Here is a 23,740-nt window from a genome sequence, read left to right as displayed (position 1 = left end):
GCAGCTGTTTTCTATCGATAGGAATCGATCTACTGTGGGCCATCACTATCAGAAAAATATGTAAACAAAACAGACGGAATATCGCAAGAAAATTGCTTAAAACCCGATAAAAATCACATCAGTACAAGGCCAAAACAATGTAAAACAGTTCTTTAAAGTGTAGGCCATAATATATTAACCAAAGTGTTAGCAGAAAGCAGCTACATGCACTGAAGTAACAAAAAATCCATAGGAATCCAAGCGCAGAGGCAATAGAAGCAAACTGTTGACCCCGCCGACCCCACCGTCCACCACCCCCTTGAAGGCCCAACCCCCCAAGTCCCCCAGCGAAGTGGGCACTGTGTGACATACATGCGCGTGTGTGTACGCCCCCAAAAAGTCAACCAAACCGTACCGATTCGTCATCGATTTACGGCGGAACCAAGCCAAACAATGCGACTCCGCTGAAAATTGGACAAATTAAAAACGAAATCTATTAAAAGCGTGTGCGAGTGCGTGGCCTTGGAACAGAAATTGATTTGTTTACCTGCCCTGAAAATGCGCAATTCTTAGGGCTTACGAATAAAGAAAGTCGGAATACATTGCACACACACAACAAAGAGTAACCCATTTGGGAGTGCCTGGAACTGAGGCAACCTTGAGTGTTTGGAATGGATGATAATCTGAGCACCAAGTCCTCGGAATCCTCGATAACAACCAGCGGGGAGTACGAAATAGTTACCGACAGCAATGTGGCCAGTCCCATGGAGCAGGTGAAGCAGGTTGTCAACCCGGAGGGGACTCAGCCAGCAGTGGGAGGCAAGCCGCCCACTTCTCTGAGTGCTCTGGCTCTGTCCTCTCCCGAAGCTGGAGGAGATCGCTCGCCCACACTGGACATGGCCCATAATCGCAACCTAAGCGACATACAGCACGAGATGACGGACGCCCTCAAAGATCTGGAGTTGGAACGCGGCGTAGGTGAGTGAAGACACACAACTGAGAGGGTGGAATGGGTTGCCCTGGGTAGCCTGAAGTAAACTCAGTCGCTGCCCAACGCCAGCTGTGCACACAACGTCGCGGTCGCTCCAGTATTGGAAACACCAATCGTTTGCTAAGCCTAACCAGCTGCAATCTTATCGGCGCAGAGCCGTAGTGCTACGCTGTCATGGAAACAACGACAAACAAACCGAATAATAATACTTCCCTTAAACAAAATTCCGCATAATTAGGCATTTGTTATTGCTCGTCGCGTAATAGACAATTTACATATTTGCAGCTGCCACTGGGGAGAAGTCAGCGCCACGTCTCCCGAGTCACCAGCAAAAGTCTCTGACTCTACCGCTCACGGGCTCCGGCGGGAGATCTGCCGATCCCGAGATGCGTTTCCCCTGCACCTTGTTCTCACCCAAGAGCGAGGAGACCCTCGACGATGCCTCCAGCTCAAACAGAGTGGGCCATTCAGTGTTCTATGACTGCATAGACTCTAGTCCCGCCTGCGTGGAGGAAAAACAGGATGCCATGAAGCCGGAGAAGGGCGATACCACCGACGAGGAGGGTGAGCAGATTTCTTAACTTTGTTATAATCCCGAATATCAAAGGGTAATCCAGAGATTTGTCTATAAACTCTTTTGTTACGAAAGCCATTATTATCCTAGAGTTCTTTATAATTTGTTTCAATCCATGTGAAAAAATATATATATAAGCAACAGTCATTATACCAGAAATTTAATTAAGCTTGTTGTTCTTTTATTGTCTTTTTCAGTTTCTGAAATCGATCAGGGCTGCACCATATTTTCCGGAGTCACCTATCTGGGCGCAGCCAACATTAATGCCCCCAAATCCGAGACGGAGGTATATCGCATCATGGGAGAGCTGAATAGTGGCTCCAAGTCGGTGGGGCTAAAGATCACTGTGAGCATACCCAATTGCTCAGAAGGCCTGGTTGTGTGAGTAAAGTTTTCACTGCCCCGTGATTGATTCACTGAACGTCATAATGCTCTTATTACAGCCTCCACGATGCCGAGAGCAATACTATTATTGCCACTTATGAGATATCCAGCATTATCTTGTACTATCGAGGACCAGTGGACACGGTGGAAAACGGATGCTTTGCATTCACTTGGCTCCACGGCGATGCATTGTTTCAGTGCCATGTGTTTCGGTGCCATATTCCCGAAGCGGTTAATCAAGTCAGCGGTGAGTCAGATCATACAGTGATTTCATCCCCCGGTTTATTTTAAATCTTCACCCACAGCCTGCTTCCAGAAGGCATTCCAGACTTATCCGCCCAGCATGAGTTGCAGCCTTAATTCGGCCGTTGACATGGCCAACTCGGTAACCTCCGATTTAAGCGGGAATCCTTTAAACACGGCTGGATATGAGTTCATAGTCTCGTTAGAGATCCGTGAGCGGGTGGCAAAGAACTCGTATGCAGCAGTTCCTCGCGATAGGGGATGCTTCAAGCTACGGGCGAATACAGATAAGGAGGTGTGCATCACAGTCAAACAGACTCCGTCGAACGTTCTTCAACCATTGCATATTGAACGATGTTTCGGTGTCCTAGTGGCACCCGGAAAACTAGTAGTCCAAAAGGATATGCATTTGATCGACATGCACAGCATGGGTTACATACAGCCGGGCGGAACAGGAGTAACAAGCGAATCGGACAGCAATGCCCAGCAGAGCTCCACCTGGCCCTATACAATTCGAGCTGAATGGAAAGCACAGGAAAAGGCATTTGAGCAGTTAAATCTTGAGTCGTCCAAGACCAATCTCACTGTGGCCGTAGACATTGTGATGCGACGCATACAGGAACCGGTTAGGTTCGTCATCGAGACTCCAGTGACCATTCAGTCAGCGAGCGAAATGCGTATTATGGACCATTTTATGTCGAAGCGACCCATGACACTACGTTTCTATTTGCATCTAAAGCGCACCGACGAGTCCAATTGGAAAGTGAATAGCATTGATCCCTCTGAGGAAATCACGGAGCAGCCGGGTCACCAGCAAAGCTCCTCCCTGCTCAAGATGGGTATGAATAATCTATCGCGCATTGTGCGCAGTTCGTCCATTGCCTCAATTGAGGATGATTGCCCCTCGGACTACAGCAGCGATGGAGATGAGCCGTTGCTGAGTGGCACTGGTGAAGTATCCAAGGATTGCTCGCAGGACACGCTCGACGAGTGGGATCCCATTCTGCGGGAGTGGGACTCCGAGAAAAGACCGAAAAACTTGGCGCCTTTAGTTCGCCTCGGCGTCCCAGAAGCACTGCGTGAGAAGATCTGGCAGAAGCTAGCTAACGTCGAGGGCAGAATGGAGATGAACGACAAGTACAAGATCCTAATCACCAAAGTGAGTATTAACGCTATTAATTTGAAAAGAAATTGATTGGTAATTTACCTATAGGAAACCAAATGTGAGACCGTTATACAGCGGGACATCCATCGCACTTTTCCGGCGCACAAATGCTTCAAAGAAATTGGCGGCTCTGGCCAAGACGCACTTTTTAAGGTGTCCAAAGCGTATGCCGTTCATGACAGCGAGGTTGGATATTGTCAAGGTCTAAGTTTTATAGCAGCTAGTCTGCTCCTTCATGTAAGTAATTGATCCACTTTACCTAGAATGAATGCTTACACATACTTCTCATTAGATGCCGGAGGAGGATGCGTTCTGTGTTCTGGTAGCGCTTATGTACGACTATGGACTTCGTGATCTCTACAAAGCCGGATTCGAGGTCCTTTACCTTCGTCTCTACCAACTGGAGCGATTGATCAAGGATCAGCTGCCCAAGCTGCATGAGCACTTCACGGCCTGCGGCATTGAGACGCACATGTACGCCTCCCAATGGTTCCTAACCTTATATACAGCGCGATTCCCATTGTGTTTCGTGTTCCACGTGCTGGATGTCTTTTTGCTGGACGGACTACCTGTGCTCTTCCAGGTGGCCGTAACTCTCCTATCAATCTGTGAATCCGATTTGCGACAGCTTGATTTCGAGGGCATTCTAAAGTATTTCCGGGTAACGTTGCCCAAGAAGTGCCGCAGCTCCAGTCAGGCACGCAAGGTGATGAAACAAGCCTGCGAGCGCAAGATAAAAAAGTTGAAGCAGTACGAGGAGGAGTTTCTGCTAAAGAAGCAGCACAAGGAGCGCCTAGAGAAGGAAGCACAGATTTACGAGAATCGTTTCGGCGAGGAGAGGCGCAAAATGCAGGCGGAAATCGACGCATTGAATAAACAACTCAGTTCCGCCAAGGAGCGAGCTGTGGAGAAGGAGAAGAAGCACACGGGCATTATACAGGAATACAAGCAAATCATACAGCGCCAAGAGCAGGACATGAACACTCTAAGCGAGACTCTAGGAAAAGTGATGGTGAGTTATTTTGTTTTCTAAATATAACTGGATATTCATTTCTCGATTTCCCTTCAGCATATGGTTTCCAATTGCCAGGATTGTCAGCAGCAGATCGACGCCGGCAATGACAACGCTAAGCCAGACGACAGCAAGGCCAGGCGGCAAACCGATGCCATGCGGAATGCCAATGAGCATCCACTGGGGCCACTTGATCCTCTAAACGCTGCATCGCAACGCATACGCGAACTAGAGTTGGAGCTGGCCCAGGCCAAGCTGGCCCAAGTGGAAGCCGAGTGCAAGAACCAGGACCTGAATCATCAGCTCAGCAACACGCTAAGTGAACTGCAAACCAACCGCAACAGCTGGCAGCCCTGGCTATCGAAGACCTTTAATTCGCTGCAGGAGAAGGTAACCACCCGAAGCGGCCATCGGGATAATGGCGGTGGCGGACCGATGCCCACATTCCAATCCTACATGGGCCAGGCGCCAACTACTCTGAGCGAGGCCAGCTCCCCCAGCGGCAATCAGGTAACCTAGAGTCCAGTGATCCGGCCAACTGTTATTACTGAAATTTCTTCAGTTTATTATTTGTAAGTTTTTGTATGTATAATTTCTATAATTAAGACATTGGTTATCAGCCAGTGAGCTGAGCTCCAGGAATGTTTTCGAAATACTTTAAGCTACCTGGGAATACCCAGCCATTACTTATCATTGATTAATTTAATTACGCGCGTAACCTCACACCATGACATACATTGAGAATCTTTATTTAGTCGACTTTACACAGGCATTGAAGCTTTTTGCTGTGTCTTTTTTAGTACCATGAACTAAGTTTGCTTATGATTTCATTGATATTTTGATATTTTGCGTTGCAAATAAAACCCCGTGTATATAACATACTGAATCTGATTCTTTTGGTTCCTCGAACGGCTGCCCAGGAGTACAAGACCTTTGCATTTGCGTCGGTGGGAGGTTCGCCGAAGTTGCCCAGCAAATTTCAGGCCACCAAGCTGCGCAACAGCATCGACAGTCTGCGCAATATAGTGGTGCCCCTGGACACCGGCAAATCGCTAGCTGAGAATCTCAAGCAACAGCTGCAGCAATAGGATCAGCAGTGCGAAATAGATACAGATAGAACGTAGGAGGATCTGGATAGCAGGCAGACCTACGGCATTGACTACGTCTGGTATTATTTATCATATTCGTCTATAAATACATATACAAATGTGCATTTTGATTTCCATATACTATATGTACGCGAGTAATAGATTTTTATTATTTTGCACTTTGAGGCACCCGAAAGGCAGTGGTGGTCAGGATGTGCCCCAGATCAATTAGTGGGTTGAAGTGAATCTTGGGCGATGGATGTTCGTTGTTATTTGTGATCTGATCTGGGGCACATATTGACTTGCTCTGGCACATGCTACACGTATAACGGCTATAAATAAATAAACAAATAAAATGCTAATTAATGTAATTATTTAATTCTTTTTGTGGTGTGGTACATATAATAAAGATTACAAACGTTGAGTCCTGTTCCCGATTTGGATAAAGCTCGATGAAGTTGTAATTAATTAATAATTGCAATAATAACATTCGCGTAAGGAACAGGCTTATTTATATGTGACTAGATCCCGACCAGAATCACACCAGGCTTTAATACTATCGTTCCACTTATCCATATCCACTCTCCAGTCTGGAAACTGCCGCTCAGATGAAGAACAACCGCTGCATTCCCTCGCTCCTTTTTTGTGGCGTCGACACCGCCATTGTCGCATAGTTCATCAAAAGATCGGCCGACGAGCTGCGCTGCATAAGACGCCTCCTTCCGGCACTGCCGCCACCTGCATTGCTGAAGGATCGGCTTCTTACATGACCCCGATGACGCCGCTTGGGTCGCTGGGCTACGGCTCCAAAGCAGGACACCTGCTGCTCCCCTTCGCTCTCACTTTCGCTGTGACTCGGCTGACTTTCCACTATCACATGGCTTTGGAGTGTCTGGTTGGATTGTTCCAGCTCCTGGGTAATGGTTTGCGATTCACTTGTGTCCTCGGGGGTCAAACGAGCTCGCTTTCCCACACTATAACTCGATGGATCCCTCGACAACTCTGATCCGAAATTACTGCTACTCCGTTCATGTGGAAGATTGGTGCCGTAGCTGAGGAAATCTGGATACGGCAGATGCAGCTCATCGGTAGTGAAGGCTTCGGGAGAGGAGAAGGTGTGTCGCAGTCTCCGCACTCGGTAGCCCCTTCCAGCTGGAACCTGTTGCACCACCAGCCACGATCTCTTCAGGTACGTGTGCTCCGTGCAGTTGCTGTTTGTCTGTTCCGGACTCTGGAATTGGTTCTGGTCGGTTGTCACAGGACTCTCTGCCGTCGTGGAGGGGAGGCCTATAGTGAGTGAAATGCTAAGTGAGTCGCCTCCCTGGGTGCACTCATCTGCCGTGCTACCGGGCGTCGTGGCTGACCCACCTGCTGTGGGTAGTTCACCCCCAGTGGATATCGGTGACGCGCTCGTTGAAATCCCCACGGATTGGACCCGGTGCCCTGGCTCCTTTGCTGTCGGGAGAGACGTGCCTGCAGTGCCTGCAAGTGGGACTCTGTGGGTAAGTTAGCGACTGCAGGGTGGGATTTGGGGGAACTCTCGACCTACCACAAATAGCCGTGGCGAGGAGCATTCGCTGGGCCATCGTCTGGACGTTTTCCGCATCCTCCGTGGTATCCGTGGCCGCCACCGCATGGGTCATTGCCGCCGCCGAGGTACTGGGCTGTTCTTGATCTCTTTCCAGGCTGCAGCTGCGATGCAGTGGGAGCACTGATTGCATGGTGCAATTGCTGGCGGCACGACTGCAGCTCCGATCTCGAGGGGGAGCTCGACGAGCTCGTCTCTGGCGACGTGGCTCCCGTAGCTCCTGTTGCATCCCCACCTTGATAACCTCCTCGTAATCGGGTGGCGCCTCATAGCTGGGTGGTTCATCGGGCGTGCGATCCTCGTCCTGGCGATCCAGCAGCTCGCTGATCGTCTGCAGGTGACTTTGCAGCTCCCGCTGGTGTCGTGCTCTAACCCCCATCCTGTACAGGATCACCATCCAGCCGGACAGCACACCGAATATGCCCAGTGTGCTGATGATGAAAATACCCGTGGCCGTCTTGAGATCCGGATACTGGTCTATCTTGGGGAAGTAATAGTTGGGCTTGTGTGAGTACCAGCGACGATCGTGATGCAGGTGCGCCCAGTCCTCCTCACAGGAGTCCGGTTCATCACTGCCATCCCCGCAATGGTCGAAGCCATCGCAGTGGAGGCGAATGGAAATGCAATGGTTGTTCCCGCACAGAAACTCCGAGCCAATGTAGCAATCTAAACCATTGGAATTGGAGATTATACATATTGAAATATTCCGAATGTCCAATCGAACTCACTCAAGTAGTTGAATACGCTGTAGACGATGGCCAGCTTGGAGGACATCCCGAATACGCCTCGCAGTCGAATGTAATAGCCATTGAGAATGGGCGCCACATGGCTCTCCTTGCTCAGTCCATTGTTCGGCCACATCACGTTCTCGATCTCCACGGCATCCGAGGTGGTGCCCTGCCGGATTGTCAGCTCTGATCTGGCGGCCATGCCGTAGAAGTCATCGACTCTCAAGGAGATGTGGGTTTTCATCATCATGTAGTTGTTGCCGGGCTTTATAATCCAGATGCAGTCAAACAGCCGCACGTCCGTGGCATTTTCGATCATGTTCATCATGGTGATGGCGCCACCAGGTCCGGTAACCATTCCGCCGCAATCTAAAGCAGGAATACAGATAAGTATACGTTAGTACATATTTCCATGCGATTGCATCATGCCATGTGATCCAACCTGCCCCAATGGTGCATAACCAACCCATTCCCGGATTATATATACAAGGGTTGGCCTCACCACCACCACGTCGGGCAATGATCCAAGAAATCGATTGTCTTACCAAACCGAACCCAACCAGAGTCACCCAGTTTCCACTTCAGCGCCTTGCATTGACATTGATATTCGCCAAGTGCCCACCACCCACTTCCTCTGCCAAAATCAATATGACAATTGCCTGCAGACTTTCAAGTGCCCGACTAATCCGACAATTATTCAAATGTCCCTATTCCCACAGAGAAAAAAAATGCTTCTTGAAATCGGGTTCAAGCTTAAAGCGAATTGGAGTTTCTTGAAAGTTTATAAATTTAAAGAGTTATAAACTGAAGATCATATTGTTGTATACTTCTAAAATCCTGTTGCACTTAATCTTAGAATTGAACTATTTAATAGATTTAATTTTTGTTCAGTGTACTGCAACCCACTCACTCACCTGTGTAGGGCACCAGTCGCTCGTCCTTGAGCTGCTTGGACGACACAAAGCTGACCTCGGCGCGAAAACCCACTCCGGTGGCGGAATTTCCACGGAACTGCAGGAGCAGAGACTTCCCGCTGCTCACCGTGATCGGCGGACGGAAGTGCTCGCCCGTATAGGAGTCCAGCATCTGGCCATTGGAGTCGAAGATCTCCAGAGTGGAGGTGAGGCCCAGCTGGAAGTCTGTGAAATCCAAATGCACCTGGCAGTTGTCCGCCTCGCAGGTAAGGATGTGTTCGATACCGTAGTCGCGAGGGTATGCCATTGGGAAATACGGCGTGGAGATCACTTGCGGCTGGGACTTTGTACTCCCATTGCCCACAATGGACTGCTTGGGCGAACCACTGACTATCCGTACGTTGCCTATTCCGAGAGAAATCCAGATAGAACTTTCTTAAACACCTACCAACTGATTCTTAATCTTACGTTCCGAGAAGTATTGAAGCGAGAAGACGTGCGCATTGCTGGCTCTGTAGAAGAATTTCAACTGCAGGGTCCTGGTTTTGCTCCGGAACACCTTGCCATCACCGCAGAACTCCTGACCGGATATGGTGGAATCGTAGGGCGGCTCCGAGAACTGGATATGCTCGCAGGGACACATGCTGGACTTGCCGCCCGTATTGCCACAACTCTTGGAGAAGTTGGCATAGGTGAAGGCCACTCGGATGACGCACTCGGCACAGGTGACCAGCTCCAGGCTGCACTGGTACCACACATCCCCAGCCACTGCATCGTTCTTGAAGCCCAGCGGCGAGCTCTGCTTGTAAGTTCACAGTTGCGGACCAAATCGCATCAAGGGAAACTGGAAGATACACTTACTCTATAGGCAGTGGTGGTCACATTACGGGCGTGCAGCTCGCCGGCCGGACTTCCCAGCTCCAGGAAGTGACGTCGTCCGTCCCAATGGTTGCATATATCCAGATCCCGGTAACTACCGCTGGTGGGATACGCCTCTCCTGGCCAGCAGAGCAGGCAGATCACGTAGGCCAGCAGGTAGCCATAGCCCAATGCTTCGGCTAGCATCGATAGTTTCTTCCTTCTAACAGGATCCTGATCCCCTTCCGCTCGAATCGTCTCGGTGTGGTGCCGCCAAATGTTAGAACACAACTGTGGCCATTTCGCTGACAAATCCAATAAACCCAGAGCCATCAGAAGCCGCACAAGTGGGCCGGGCCTCGTAACGAGCCCACCCTCGACTGGGTTAAAGACCTCTCGAGTCCGGTATAAAAATACATTTATTTGAAATTTCTTTTCCGTTAGACGTTAAAGGGAAATCAGGGTTTTTTTGCGTCTCGCAGAGACAATGAAACAGTGTGGAACATGCGTCGAGGACACGGATATTTAGCCTAGGACATGCACATCTACAAAAACGAATGGGAATATTGTGAATATGGTGACGAGGACGAGACTTCGCTGAGTGGTTCTCTAGAGATGCGAGGCCTGCTGCTCGACCTGAGCGCCGGGTAGTCACTTGGCGGCGGCGGCATTCTTGGCCAGGGCAGCCTCCAGGTTCTTGGCCAGCGTGTTCATGAACTCGAAAGTCTCCTGGTAGTCCTTGCGCTGCACGGCGTTGATGCTGCCCTTGATGCAGATGGCCAGATCCTTAGTCATGGCGCCGCCCTCGATTGTGTCGATGCACACCTGCTCCAAGGTCTCGGCGAACTGCTTCAGTGGCTCGTTGTCGTCCAGCTTGGCACGGTGCAGCAGACCACGAGTCCAGGCGAAGATCGAGGCAATGGGGTTGGTCGAGGTCTCCTTGCCCTGCTGGTAGAAGCGGAAGTGACGCGTCACTGTTCCGTGAGCAGCTTCAGCCTCCACGGTCTTGCCATCGGGGCACAGCAGCACGGAGGTCATCAGACCCAGAGATCCGTAGCCCTGGGCAACGGAGTCCGACTGCACATCACCGTCGTAGTTCTTGCAGGCCCACACGAAGCCGCCCTCCGACTTCATGGCATAAGCAACCATGTCGTCGATGAGGCGGTGCTCATACCAGATGCCCGCCGCCTCGTACTCCTTCTTGTACTGCTTGTTGTACAGGTCCTCGAAGATGTCCTTGAAGCGACCATCGTACTTCTTCAGAATGGTGTTCTTGGTGCTCATGTACAGGGGCAGCTTGCGGTCCAGAGCGAATTTGAAAGAGGCGTGGGCAAAGTCAACAATGGAAGCGTCAGTGTTGAACATGCCCAGGGCAACACCGGGGCCCTTGAAGTCATTGATCACCTCATCGATGACCTGACCGTCAGCACCCTTCCAGGTGAGGGTCAGCTTGCCGGGTCCGGGAACCACGTAGTCGACGGCCTTGTACTGATCGGCGTGGGCATGACGACCGATCACGATGGGCTTCTGCCAGCCGGTCACCAGACGGGGCACGTTCTTGCAGATGATCGCCTCACGGAAGACGGTGCCTCCCAAGATGTTACGGATGGTGCCGTTGGGCGACTTCCACATCTTCTTCAGGTTGAACTCCTCCACGCGCTTCTCGTCGGGAGTGATAGTGGCACACTTGATGCCCACGTTGTACTTCTTGATGGCCTCGGCACAGTCAATGGTGACCTGGTCCTCGGTCTCATCACGGTACTCAATGCCCAGATCGTAGGTGTGCAGCTCAATGTCCAGGAAGGGCAGAATCAGTTTCTCCTTAATGGAGTCCCAGATGACGCGGGTCATCTCGTCACCGAGGACATCCACCACGGGTCCGGCTTTGATCTTCTGGGCCATCTGTGCGGGAGAGCATACCTCAATTGAGTGCTTGATGGGCAGGATAGTAATCTTATTAGCTAGGTTAAAAATGGATTTATGTCTGCAAGCTGCGGTGTTGCAGTATTCACCTCGCTCACGGCGGAAATCCGTTCATTATCCATGGATATCTTGCGGGTTTTGGGGTCCTACAGACGATTCAGGCGATACAGGCGAAACTTATAACGATAATAAGATGACAGCTGTTCAAAGCAAAGTGAACTTTGATCCCGCTGGGATAGGGTGTGTCGATATTGATGGAGAGAATATGAAAAACATTGTTTCGAAAGTAAACCCTTATCTTAACCTTTTAATATTCCATATATTATTGTTTAAAATAACATATTCAATATAGCAATTTTATCTTTCGATGCTAGCAGAACTGCATAGGCTATACGATTGTTTATAGTTTTGATTTTAAACTTGGAAAATTTTAAATATATTTTTTTATCACTCATCGACGCACCCTAATCCGAAATTTGGTAAGCAGAAAGACTTAGAGCGACAGAGGACGAGGAGAAGAATGAAAGGAGAACCTACCGCGGCGCTGATGGCGAAATTGGCCCGGAAAACGGCCTGGCTGAGCTGGGGCTGCCGGTGGACCGACGTCATCATTGCGGCTGTGCGGCGCAGGGCGAACATTTTACAACCGGTTGGATGTGGGTGTGGATGTGTATGTGGGTAATATTACTATGAATGAACCGACGACTGGAAACGAGAGACGAAAGTGTTTGTCACCAATGTGAAACAATACGACTGACACTGGAGTCCCGGGAAAGCGAGAAATCTCCGGACAAAGCAAAATGCTGTGGGCGTCAGACGCGCTCAAACCGTAACTGATAACTGTAAAGTGCCGTTATACGCTGCAGTTCCAGACTCTCTTGGGTGCCGTACAATCATGAAATTGTTGCGCAATCGGCGTAATCACAACGCTCTAAATGCCCAGTCAGATAAGATTTAGAACCTCGGACTTTGATAAGCTGCTCTCACAACACTCGGCGCACTTAAAAGCCACCAGTTTTAATTAATAATGTAACAAGAGTATAAAAACAATAAACACTCGGCGACCGGGTAAACATGTAATCGTTATCGCCGGCTGATTTGTCAATCGTTATCGCATTGGGGGTGGCATTGTCCCTCTCTCTCAACTGCTTTCTCCTCCCTCTATCTCTCTGACGCTCTTTCGAATGACAACTGTTGCTTTTATCAGCTGGCGAAAAACTTTTCCACTATTGCCGGCCCGCCACTTTTATTCTAAGTTCACGGCCGACTCGTTTTGATAAGGAATAATAACTAGAAAAGCGCGTGGCACTTGACAAATTTATTCAACTTCATTCAAATTCTCTATCAGCTGGAACTCGTGGTATTATCGATAACGATTGTCGAAATGACATGTCAAAGCTTAGATAATTTTTGAACTTGGGCGCCAATGTGTTTTATTGTTGCGAGGGAGGCTCGCTCTGATTATCTCGAAACGTCCACAATTCTTATCTGCTCAGTCAATGCCACTTACTTCCAAAACACAATAGCGATTGCGTGATGCTTTTCTGGTTTTGTCTTTTCTGATTTAATCGTCTGGCTTAATATATCTCAAAATCTTTAGAGGCACATATGTATATCTAATTAACATATTGAGGTGGCGCGATCGCTGAACACGCCACAAGCTCAGGCCACGCCCACTATTGGGTGATGGAAATGGGGAAGTCGGTCGAAAAAACAATATTTATGCTTTCACCAAATGAATTTCACAAGACTTTGAACATGGTACCATTCTGATAAGATTTTCAATTGTTATGAAGGGGCGAGTAAATTATCTAGATCTAATCCATATGGTATTTTCCCATCATGGGTTCTTTCTAGCCCCAGAATAATTTATTGTTGAAATTTAAGTTAGTAAGAACTAAAATTGAAATGCACAAGATTAAGCAGTCAAATTTTTATGGCTTTTGACCCTTGGACATTATGAACATTTTAAATTTAATTGAAATACACCAGAAATTTTAGAAAAAAGGTTTTTTTTTCACACGGGTATATAAATAATAATTATTACATGTACAGAGGTCTGTTTTCTGGCTTGAGAAATTAGAAAACTGAGAACTATTTAGACATGGTTTTTTTTTCGTTAATCTACGAAGCTGTGCCCAATTTATTAAACTTTTAAGATGAAAAGCACCTATAAGCACTGAAAACATAGGGAAAATTTAGAAATTTAAAGATGGTATTAATTTGTGCATGCAACAGTGCTAATGAGATACGAGCTATCTGGAGGTCTTCTCGAACCATCTATCTGTAGATATGCATAGTAATTGTATAGGTTTAATTAAAAATGTCGACACGAATTCAAGATTAAACTTTGGACAGCACCTGGAGAGCCGGAGAATCAGGTGGCAGTGAAAAGGCCTGTCGAATGGGTTACGTGTCTCTGTCTAACCACATATAGCCCTCTCTCTCTCTCTGTCAACTCTTCTCTCATTTTTTTTTTATCTGTATCTCTCTTTTCGGAGGAGGCAAACCGGTGCGAAGAAAAAACAAAAACAGCGGCAATCAAGTAAAATGCATATGAAAACAGACCGGTGGGGAAAGTTCGGCCCCAAATAGGTTGGGCCAGAGGTTATGCATAAAGTTAAACAGCGCTAATTATTTGCATTTAAGAAGGCTTGAATTGTTGCAAATCTACATATCGCAAACGATTTGGAAGTCCACCATTTTTTATTTGCTCAGATAAAGTGCAAGTCAGCCGTTGCAGTAAATATTCAGCATTAAAAAGCCGGTTGGAATGCGATCAAAAGTGGATGTTTGGCCGTGGAGTTTGAACTGACTTTATATAACGCTTCCCGAATGCTCCACTTACCTTTCAGATTGTTTAAAATGCCGGATTTAGAACGTTAGAACACAGACTAAATTTTATTGCAGACCGAAAGATGGCGAACCACTCCCAATCAGACGCAGCGAATAACTGAAACTGATTTGGCGACGACAACAATAAAGAGCAAGAAGTGGCGCGTGTGAAAGATAATTCCGTAGATAAAAACATGTTATTCCAATCAGCTGCTCGCTCTGAGCTTTTCGCAAACTTTAAGCTTTAGTCTCGAGTTCTGCAGCACACAGCTTTCGCTCGTCTTGCTGAACCGCCAAACATCTAATTTGAATTCTCAGTTACCACAACTTTTGAGGGCAGCGTGCGATCGTTTGCCTTAATGGCGCTAAAAGAAAATCCATAAAATGTGCTCCAAAAGTGAAATGTTTGCCGGAGCTGTTTAACTGGCCTTAAATATGCAAAAAATATAAATTGCCATCTTCTGTTGTGACCGCTTTTAATGTGCGAAAGTGTGTTGCCACTAAGAGGCGAGTGCTACGTTCTTTCGCTTAGGTTGTAATTGAAGTGAATAAATGATACAATTATCACAGAGTTACTTCTTTTCAAAGGTGTTATAAACATTAGAGATCTTTCAAAATGAATCTTTATTGTAGGAAAAAACAAGAAAACATGCTCATTAACATGCTCTGTTGTTATTCTTATCGCACAAAATTACATATATTTTATTTCCCCCCGTTCATAGTTGACCATCTCATTAGGGACCGCACCCGATGAGCATTTTCAAGCAACGCGGCTGGAAAACATCAAATGCGGCGACAGCCAACCGATCACGCATGAAAATCACTCGATCTTGGGCCTATTATTTGACAGAAACTGGCTAGAAAACTCGTCTAATTGCGGCGCTTTCTTTGCTTTTGCCGTTTTTTCCGTGTGGCATTAGATAAGCGCCGTTTATGCGCGCTTACATAACCCCCAATTATAACGAATCTTAATTTGTGCATGCCAATGCATTAAATAACATATTCGGATTTGGCCCATCCTCTCAGGTAAAATAAACGCGTGCCGGCGAAACCTCCATGTGCGACGTGCTTTGCTTTCTGCCCTGCACCACTTCACTTCACCTTGCTCGAGTCCAAGTCACCAGTGCCAGCCATTAGCCATGTCAATGAACGTGAAATGGCCACTGGTTGCCACTTGGCCACTTGGCTACATGGCCACTTGCTGTGGATCTTGCCCAGCCACATCATTCACACTTTGGATGGCAGATAGTTTCGTGGAGTGCGTGCCCGCACTGCCTTATTTGTTAGTTGGCATTGTTAAACTATTACTTTTCTTGTGGTTCATCGTTATGTAAACAGATGGCGAAAAGGAAAAAAAAATTATGCCCAAGACAGAAGCGTCTGGTAAACTACTTTTAGTTTCAGCCAGCGGAATGCTAAGGAGAAAAGTAAAAGCAGCAGAAGCAACAGCAGCAGCAAAAGAAGGCATCCTAAATATTAGCTAAATATGCTTTCTGTCTGTCGTTTTGAAAGTGAGCAGTAGCCAGCGCCCTCGAATGAAGACAATTTGCATAAACAACAAAATGTGGCAGATCTTTAAATACGTATAGAAAAATGCTCGTAAATACCCGGCGCACATCACTCATCCGCCCGGGTGAGCGGCTGGCATTCCAGCCATTTCACTTGTTACCCATACGCCCCGTGGTGCGGTGCAAATGCCTTTTGACCGCCACGAGGAATTCTCCCACTGCGATGCCGTGCACGTGCAGCGGATCTCGCTGTGATGTGATGGATTTTCGAACGCCTTTCGATCTCTAATGCACGCCTGCAATAACAAATTACTTCCTGTTCACATTCCAAGCGGCCGGGTGTCTTTGGTTGTTACCATTCTGAAGACGTGTGTGTGTGTGTGTGTGTAGCCAGGGCATCGGAATATTACTATTAATTATATTGAATGGAGAAAGTCAATTTCGTCAAAGAGAAGAAAAAAAATAAAAACGAAAAACAAAAACAACATACAAAACAAAAAACAGACCAAAACGAACCAACTCCTATGCTGAACAGCAGCAGCTTGTCTTTTGTGCGCCATTTCTAAAGACGATGTGTGGCTGTCAGTCAGCCAGTTGGTCAGTAAGCCAGTCAGCCAGTTAGCCAGTTCAGTTAGCTAGTAAGCCTGGCCAGTTTCCATTTCAATGGTGCTAGCGATGGGAGCGTGCTGATCATCAAGTCTTCTAATTTGTATGCCTGAGTTCAAAGAAATATATAAAAATAGAAAAGATCTTAAGTATGTCATTAGGATTTCTATATATTTTATATAATTATAATTAGTAAGCACCGTAGTAGCAGTAACAGGATGGCGCCCGAACAGGGACCAGGTATCATCCCACTTTGAAGTTCCGTCTCAGTTTCACCAGTTCTCATCACTCAACACTCCAGATACTCAAAGCGCTTTCAACTCACCTCCTATCTGTGTGTTCATACCAAAGTTGATATCTTAATCGCATTGCCGATCTGGTGTGACACATATTTCATTTCTCGCCCAGCCCAGATGCAAATGTGTTTTACGAGTAGAATGCATGGAAAGGAAATCTCCAACTGCTCCATATCACTTTCTTGCTCTCGTCGCTTCTTCGATCTTCTAGAAGGCTTTTTCATGTTATTCATCCAGCGATCGTTTCATTATGTTTACAGTTATGTATCGGACTTTACTGCTTATGCAAATGTATGCTAAGCCGCTACAAAAATAGCCCGATTTGTGCCCACCATTGACGTTGTGGGCTACTGAGGCATCGGATTTGGGTTCGTCTGCGTCTTTTGCGGCATCATTTACTTCCCATCGAATTGATTGGTTTTTAATTTGACTGCCCGTCTGATTCAGGCGGCGAAGCATTGTTCATCAGTCCATCAGGTGAAATGCGTTAGCGTTGTCCACTAGGAAACCTTGCCAATAACTTGCACATATTGCGAATGGCTTTTGAAAATGAATGCAGCACGTGAATACAAGTGCAAGTTGCATGGCAAGCTTCGAATAAGTTGATACCCTGATTTTTGGTCATAAAAAAACAGAAATTACTTTCTTCTATGCAGTGACCAAACATCATAAATATGAACAATTTTTAAAGATAAATTACTATTAAATAACAAGTCCACACAACTTTCTGCAAGGGTATGCGAAATCATTCAAAATCGAAAGCAATGCCAAGGCATTTGTTTTTCCCATTTCGCCACCGAGCTTGCCAACGAAGTGCAGCCAATTGGCCACATTGCATACCAATTGTCCACTGGGTCAATGTATCGACCAGGCCCAGAGACATCCACATGAGTCCCAGAGTCCAAGGGCCAAGATCACAGCTACGCAACTTTGAATTGGCGACTGCGGTTTCGGTTTTGCATCCAGCTCCATGTGAGAAATCATTAATGCGCCCTCGAACCGGCGATCTTGGCTGTTTGGCTGGCTGGTTGGCTTTCGGCTTTCACATGGTTAATGCCAGACATGGACTGCTTCTATTGTTGTGTCAGCTAAATATGGCCAATAGCCAAATATTAATTCATGTGTTCCATCTGGTTGTATGCAAATTTTCCACCGGCTCGAAAGTAATTGAAGCTGCAGCGGAAATGTTGAAAGCGTTTGCGTTCTAGCATGGGGAATGGGATTGGTATTGGCATTGGCATTGGGATTCCGATTGGGATTGGGATCGGAGAGTGGCCTAAAGGCAGGACAATGAGCAGGAGACAGGCAACATGGGGTCTCTTGATTACAGGAAGTGAAGGAGGAGACTGCTGCCAGACATTAGGAATATATATTTTCATCTACATATTTTAGTGATGGTTCCTTAATTTACTTGGATCTATTTAAATATAATTGATTATCACGAGTGTTGAATAAATTACCTATTAATCTTATGGATTTCTGCGAAGATTGAACCTTTGATTACAGGAAGAGACCATTGGCTTCTTTTTATAACATTTATTTTTAGCACACCGGTTGGTTGTATAATTATTTTCCCATTTCTTCTGCCCATGAAAGCAGCCCTCTTTTCGTGAAATATGATAAAAATACATTTCTGGCAGTTCGTTTCTGGTTTTTGGCATCCCAGCGCCAAATGCCAAATGCCAAATTCATTGCGGCCGTGACAGGCGTGAAGTTTTGCTAAAAACCCTTCACGGCATTGGGAACTCTGTCTTTCGGATGACTTGTACTTTGGAGGGTGAAAATCAAACTGGAAAGAAATTTAATTATACAGCATATTGCGCTGTCAAATAGTTCCACATTGTCTACATTGTCTATCTCATTTTATTGGATGGATAGAGGCCCCATCTTCCGCCTCCATTTGCGATCTGTCTTTTTGTCGTCGAAAGTAAAATTTCCAATTGATTTTTGTGCGATGTTTTACATGCTTTTCGTTTCCATCATTATTCAGCCCGGTTGGCAATTGTTGAGCATCATGCCAGGGAGAAATGCCACCAAGAAGCATTTGAATAAGCACTGAAAACAAATGAGTTGAACAGTTTTTTGAACTGACTAGAATATAAGAAATAGGTGTACCCGAAAGTAATGGATGACCATATGTGAATAAGCGTACGTTAAGTTTTATTTTAGACTTCATTCCATTAAAATGTTAGTATATATCACATCTTTTTTTTAAGTGCCTTCAGACAGGCAGCACTTTCATCGTTTTGCGCTAAAACGCTTACGCAGCATGAGATCTTCCTCGGGTTTTGTTTCTGGGTAAGAGATATTGCCCACGAGGCCTGGAGGGCAGGCCTTCTATTGCGGATCCGTGCAGTTTTGAAAGCATCATGGTTTGTGTGGCGAGGAAGGAACACAGCGGACCTTCGCTTTCGAAGCACTTTTCTCACCGCAACAAGATGCCAGACTTCCCATTCAAATGTCCAAAGTAATCATTACGATTTTCAACTGGGGACAGACAGTAATGATGTGCTAATGATGCCTCCTCAACCTGACCGGCAATTAATCTTTTGCAGATCTTTTTGGAGCAGAGCACAGCAATCGCATTCGGATTCGGATTCGCTCATTCATGCACGTTGCGCGTTTTATTAATTGATAGCGAAATTATTCGAAATTGAATGTGTCTTAAGGCACTTTCACTTGCTTCGAGCATTTTTTTATTTTTGCCAACAAGAAGAGGAATTTTCAGAGATGCTGGTCAACGTCGATTTGGTTAGGGAACGAGGAAGTTGGGCTTAAGTAGATTACATTTTTAAAATTATTTATTAACATGAATTAATATTAATTAATATTGTAAAAATTTAAAGTCTGATTACGATTGAATTTGAATAAAGAGTTCTTGTCACAACACTGGTAGCATAATTAATGATTAATATATTTGCATAAGAAAGTTGGACTTGTGATCCGCAGTCACCGATTAGGTAATGTGTCATAAAATATTGCCAACTTTTACTCATCCATCTGTCAATGGCGTTCATTAATCCTTCTAAATGCGCAGCGAAATTAGCATAATAGCGAAGAAGTTGGAAAAAGTCGAAAAGAAATGCTTTATGTAAGCAACAAGAAACAGAAACTAAATCGCTTAAATGATCAATTAAAATTACGTATACGCAATTTGTATGCCAATTTGGCTTTGCTGTCCCTTTGCCAATGAAATGAAATCAAAATGAAATGAAATGAGTAGAGCGGCTACATGTTTTCACTTTTAATATACTCATACTTATACTCACTTTGCTGAGGAGAAATGAGAAACGATAACGAAACGAAACGACGCATTCGAGACATTAAAGTTTTAGCTTTGCTTTTGCTATAATTTGACTTTGGAAACACTGGGCATTTCATTCGCTGCATTCATTCACTGCTCATTTTTTGGCATTTAATGATCATCATCATCATCCACACACCACACACCACACACCACACACTCCCCAAACTCCTCGATCTCCACCCTTTTTGGACGCGTTAAAAGCCTTTCATGGCCCAAACGCTGTTCTGCTTCATTTTGTTTAATGACATTGACTGGCCGGCCAAATGCTACAAACAAAATGTTTAGCTTACGTTTTGCTTTCGTTTATGAACGAACTTTCACGTGTGCCCCGAAGTCAAAGAAGATTTGAGCGTTTAAATGTTTTCCTCGCTGCTTCTTCGCTCTTCGAATTACCTAATTTCGGTTACGAAACAAATCAATTAATGTATGCTTCGAAGAAAAACGAGGCTCTTACTTACCACGAATTCCCTAATGATGAATCTTGGGCATTATTCAATCGGCCGTGTAGAAAGCGTCAGATGGAACTGTTCTGTACTATATATATGTATGTACTATATATATCTATGTGCATATATACAAGTATATGGGCTGGTGGCTGTGAAACCGCAAGAGCCGCCAGATGAGATTTCACCTGCGTTTTCAACTGTGCATTTTAATGATCAGTTTTCGTTTCGCCGCAGCGGAAGCCCCCGGAAACCGCCCCTTTTGCCACCACTGGCGGAGTTTTCCTCCGGCTAAACCGCATACTCGCCCAATTGCAGTTTTCCCATTTTCCAATTGCGCCAAATCAAGTCGTAAAAATATTCATCTGGGCAAATGGTTTTCTAATGGTCTGTCATTTTAATTAAAGTCGACTTAGTATGCCATCCGAACCCCTCGACTGCCGCGCGCTTCCTTTTCGCACTAGAAATTGCGCATACGCCCCATTTGCCCCATTTGCAATTTGGTATTTGGTGTGTGCGTGCATGGCAGTGAAATTGCGCTCCAATTGATTGACGCTTCCTAATGGTCGGCGGCTCACTTTCTAAGGATAATCCTATTGATTGGTCATAAGAGGAAATTTAACTGCCGAAATAAACCAAGAGCAGATCATCCTTTTCTTCTTTTTTGAATTAGTTAATTTACTTTTATGCATACATTTAGTTTCTTGTTGCACCTTTGTTGAATAATATGACACAATTTATTTGATATTTATTGCTGTTAAAAAGACTATGAATCTTTATAGCGTATTTATCAGCTAGTTTAGTTTCAATTCTATATACTATATTTGCTCTACTTTTGGTGAGTGAAGCACATTCGTTTTAAATTCCTAACCAAATAATTACTTTGCGAAACCAGTTCAGCCTCGTAAATAAGACTTAAATTTGTTCTCTGGCAGAATAGCTTCATAACACTTCCTCAGGAGGTGTCAGTTGAATTTTGGTTTGGTTTTTGGTTTACTCAGACTTCGTTTTTTCGGAAACTGAAACTAAGACATCGACTGCAGCTGCCAGACCTCCCGAAAACATTGCACTAATGAATTTACGATCTGTCGTGGCCAGTTCTCAGCCAATTGCTTTCCATTCGCGTTCTCCATTCTCCATTGGCCATTTGAGGTCTTCATCGCCGGCCAGCCAGCGATTGTGTGCTCCAGGTTGTCCACGTTGTCCAGGTTGTCCAGGTTGTCCAGTTGCCCAGTTGCACGGTGCATGTCAGTGGGTTCGGTTTGAGGCCAACTGCTACTTACTGCAAGACTGGCCATAATATGTAATTTCAATGATTTGCATACAAAACACTTTTCACCAAACCCAAATGAAAGAGCCAACAATCCACTGCTGCCGAGCATCGGAGCATCGGAGTATCGCAGCTCCATTTCCATAGCTTAGCAGCACCAACTCCAGTCCAGAATTCGAAGCTGGAGCTGAAAATGCGGCAGAAGCCATGGAATTGGCATGGACAAACAAACACGTTAAATACTTCCGCGTTCGCGGTGCTCCGCTGTGGATTGGTACTTGGCATGGGGATGAGGATGAGGATGAGGCTGTGCAGATGGAGATGGCAATGGCAATGGGAATGGGAATGGTCATGGAAATGGGGATGTGGATGTGGATGTGGATGTGGCTGCCCGTGACTGGACTCCACTCCTCCTGCGGCCCACTTCTTGCTCTCAAAAAATATTCATATTTGTCACGAAGCCAAATACCCAAACAAGTTACACCTGAAGACAATCTATGCTACTATCCACGTCTGTAATGATAATCGAAAGATGATAAGAGTGATAATGAAGATTTCAAGTACTGATGTTTCAGTATGTGTTATTGTATAAACCATATGAATAAATGAACTTTAGCAGTTAAAAAAGAATGTTGTTTAATAGGGGGGATACCTATAAATGGTCGACGGCTTATCACCGATGAGCCAGTAGGAGATGGTGGAATCAGTTCCGTTTTCTCTCAGTGTAGAGCCTATTCGGGGGCTGGGACGCGGCCTGTCATGTGGCCAAGCCCAGTTCCTGGACCCATCGGCCCGGGAATGGGGCCAACCTAATGGGGGACGCTGTCCGGGCAGCTGCGTGCATTTCTGCGAAAGCCGAAAAATTATAATAACCAGTTTGGGCTGCTATTTCTTTATTTTGTACTTTGTATTTTTTTTTTTTTTTTTTGGCTTGCCAAAACCTTCGTTCAATGACCCTGGGCAGGAATAGGGTCTCAAGATGGGCAGAGAACCATGAAAGGGCAACAACTTTTAGTTTTTTTTTTTTTGTGTGATTTTTTTTCGCAAATTCTGCGGCGAAAGTTGATCGGGCGCAAAGAGATGGAGATGGAGAGCGATCCCCGCGTGCAGAAATCCCGATCCCGAAAAAAGGCAGAAAAGAAAAGCACATTTAGATTTAACGAGATATTGGACAGTGGAAGTGGGCAAAAGTGGGCAAAAGGTACGCATACCTTTCCTTTGGCACATGGCCGCAAAACTGCAATAAACTAGTGGCCCAAAACGAGCAAACAGCAGCAGAATGATGCCTTTTTTCCCTCTCTTAATTTTTTGTATTTTTTTTTGGCTGTGTGTATATGCCTTGTGTTGGACAAAAATTCCGAAAAGCAAATCCATTTTGTTCCGACTTTCATTTTGGAGCAGCGGCAAGCGCGGCACAGTTTGAAGACAATTGTATAAATGAAAGTTTAAGATCTCCGGCGGCAACTGTTCATTTCGAGCATTTTGGGCACCTGTGTGCATGTGTGTGTGTGTGTGTGTGTATAGGGGGGCGGGGGGCGTGGCGGCAGCGACAGGTACACCGGCACTCAAGATCGATAGCAGTCCAAAAAAAAATTGAAACAGAAGTATAAGAAATAAAAATCCAAAAAGACCCGGCACGTGTTCCCCCAAGAGCAAAGCAAAAGCACTTTTCAATTGTTCGCCACTTGTCGATGATCGTGGCCATGATAATGATGCCACCGCCGATCTTGCTGCTGCTGCTGCTGTTGCAGTTGCTGTTGCTGCTGCGGCTGCTGTTGCTGCTGCTGTTGCTGCCGCAACTTCCACTGATGATGATGAACATTTCTCCAATGCAGTGTCTTCAACTTTGCTACGATTTCGTTTTACTTTTGCTTTTCATTGTTCCTAATGCGATGATGATGGCCACTGGCTGCCGGCTGTTTGTCGAGACATTAATAACAATTTCATGGTTTTCAACACTAAATGCTCACCCATCGGAAATTTTTCCGATTTTCAATAGTTTCTATTGAATTTACACAACATTTTTGC

At 45.9% G+C, this 23,740-nt stretch overlaps 3 protein-coding genes across 9 annotated transcripts; 1 reads left to right on the top strand and 2 right to left on the bottom strand.

Annotated features, from left to right (window-relative positions):
- Positions 1-46: 46 nt before the first annotated feature.
- Positions 47-5,798, top strand: LOC6532729 (rab GTPase-activating protein 1-like). Its single transcript, XM_002093435.4, has 9 exons — positions 47-957; positions 1,256-1,534; positions 1,742-1,925; positions 1,988-2,175; positions 2,234-3,330; positions 3,385-3,573; positions 3,629-4,348; positions 4,406-4,858; positions 5,269-5,798. Exons 1-9 carry the CDS (start codon positions 651-653, stop codon positions 5,434-5,436), a joined length of 3,585 nt encoding a protein of 1,194 aa, XP_002093471.1. The 5' UTR covers positions 47-650; the 3' UTR covers positions 5,437-5,798.
- LOC6532728 lies at positions 5,793-9,870 on the bottom strand. Of its 2 annotated transcripts, none has more exons than XM_002093434.4 (6): positions 9,528-9,870; positions 9,135-9,465; positions 8,667-9,071; positions 7,753-8,121; positions 6,986-7,690; positions 5,793-6,918 (listed from the first exon to the last, which is right to left on the bottom strand). In XM_002093434.4, exons 1-6 carry the CDS (start codon positions 9,855-9,857, stop codon positions 6,041-6,043), a joined length of 3,018 nt encoding a protein of 1,005 aa, XP_002093470.2. In that variant the 5' UTR covers positions 9,858-9,870; the 3' UTR covers positions 5,793-6,040. The 2 variants fall into 2 exon arrangements, with proteins under 2 accessions (XP_002093470.2, XP_015049579.1); XM_015194093.3 differs by having other exon boundaries at positions 6,631-6,932.
- Positions 9,871-9,925: 55 nt separating this feature from the next.
- LOC6532727 (isocitrate dehydrogenase [NADP] cytoplasmic) lies at positions 9,926-14,445 on the bottom strand. Of its 6 annotated transcripts, XM_039374628.2 has the most exons (4): positions 14,296-14,405; positions 11,985-12,152; positions 11,537-11,593; positions 9,926-11,477 (listed from the first exon to the last, which is right to left on the bottom strand). In XM_039374628.2, the coding sequence occupies exons 2-4, from the start codon at positions 12,084-12,086 to the stop codon at positions 10,176-10,178; spliced, it is 1,461 nt and encodes a 486-aa protein (XP_039230562.1). In that variant the 5' UTR covers positions 12,087-12,152; positions 14,296-14,405; the 3' UTR covers positions 9,926-10,175. The 6 variants fall into 6 exon arrangements, with proteins under 6 accessions (XP_039230562.1, XP_015049574.1, XP_002093469.1 ...); XM_015194088.2 differs by lacking the exon at positions 14,296-14,405 and having other exon boundaries at positions 9,926-11,456; positions 11,985-12,516; XM_002093433.3 differs by lacking the exon at positions 14,296-14,405 and having other exon boundaries at positions 9,926-11,426; positions 11,985-12,515.
- Between the last annotated feature and the right edge of the window lie 9,295 nt (positions 14,446-23,740).

Source organism: Drosophila yakuba, chromosome 3L (assembly GCF_016746365.2).
Source record: "Drosophila yakuba strain Tai18E2 chromosome 3L, Prin_Dyak_Tai18E2_2.1, whole genome shotgun sequence".
Lineage (NCBI taxonomy): Eukaryota > Metazoa > Arthropoda > Insecta > Diptera > Drosophilidae > Drosophila > Drosophila yakuba.
Note: the sequence above shows the minus strand (reverse complement) of the source record. Positions and strands in the feature narration are given on the sequence as shown.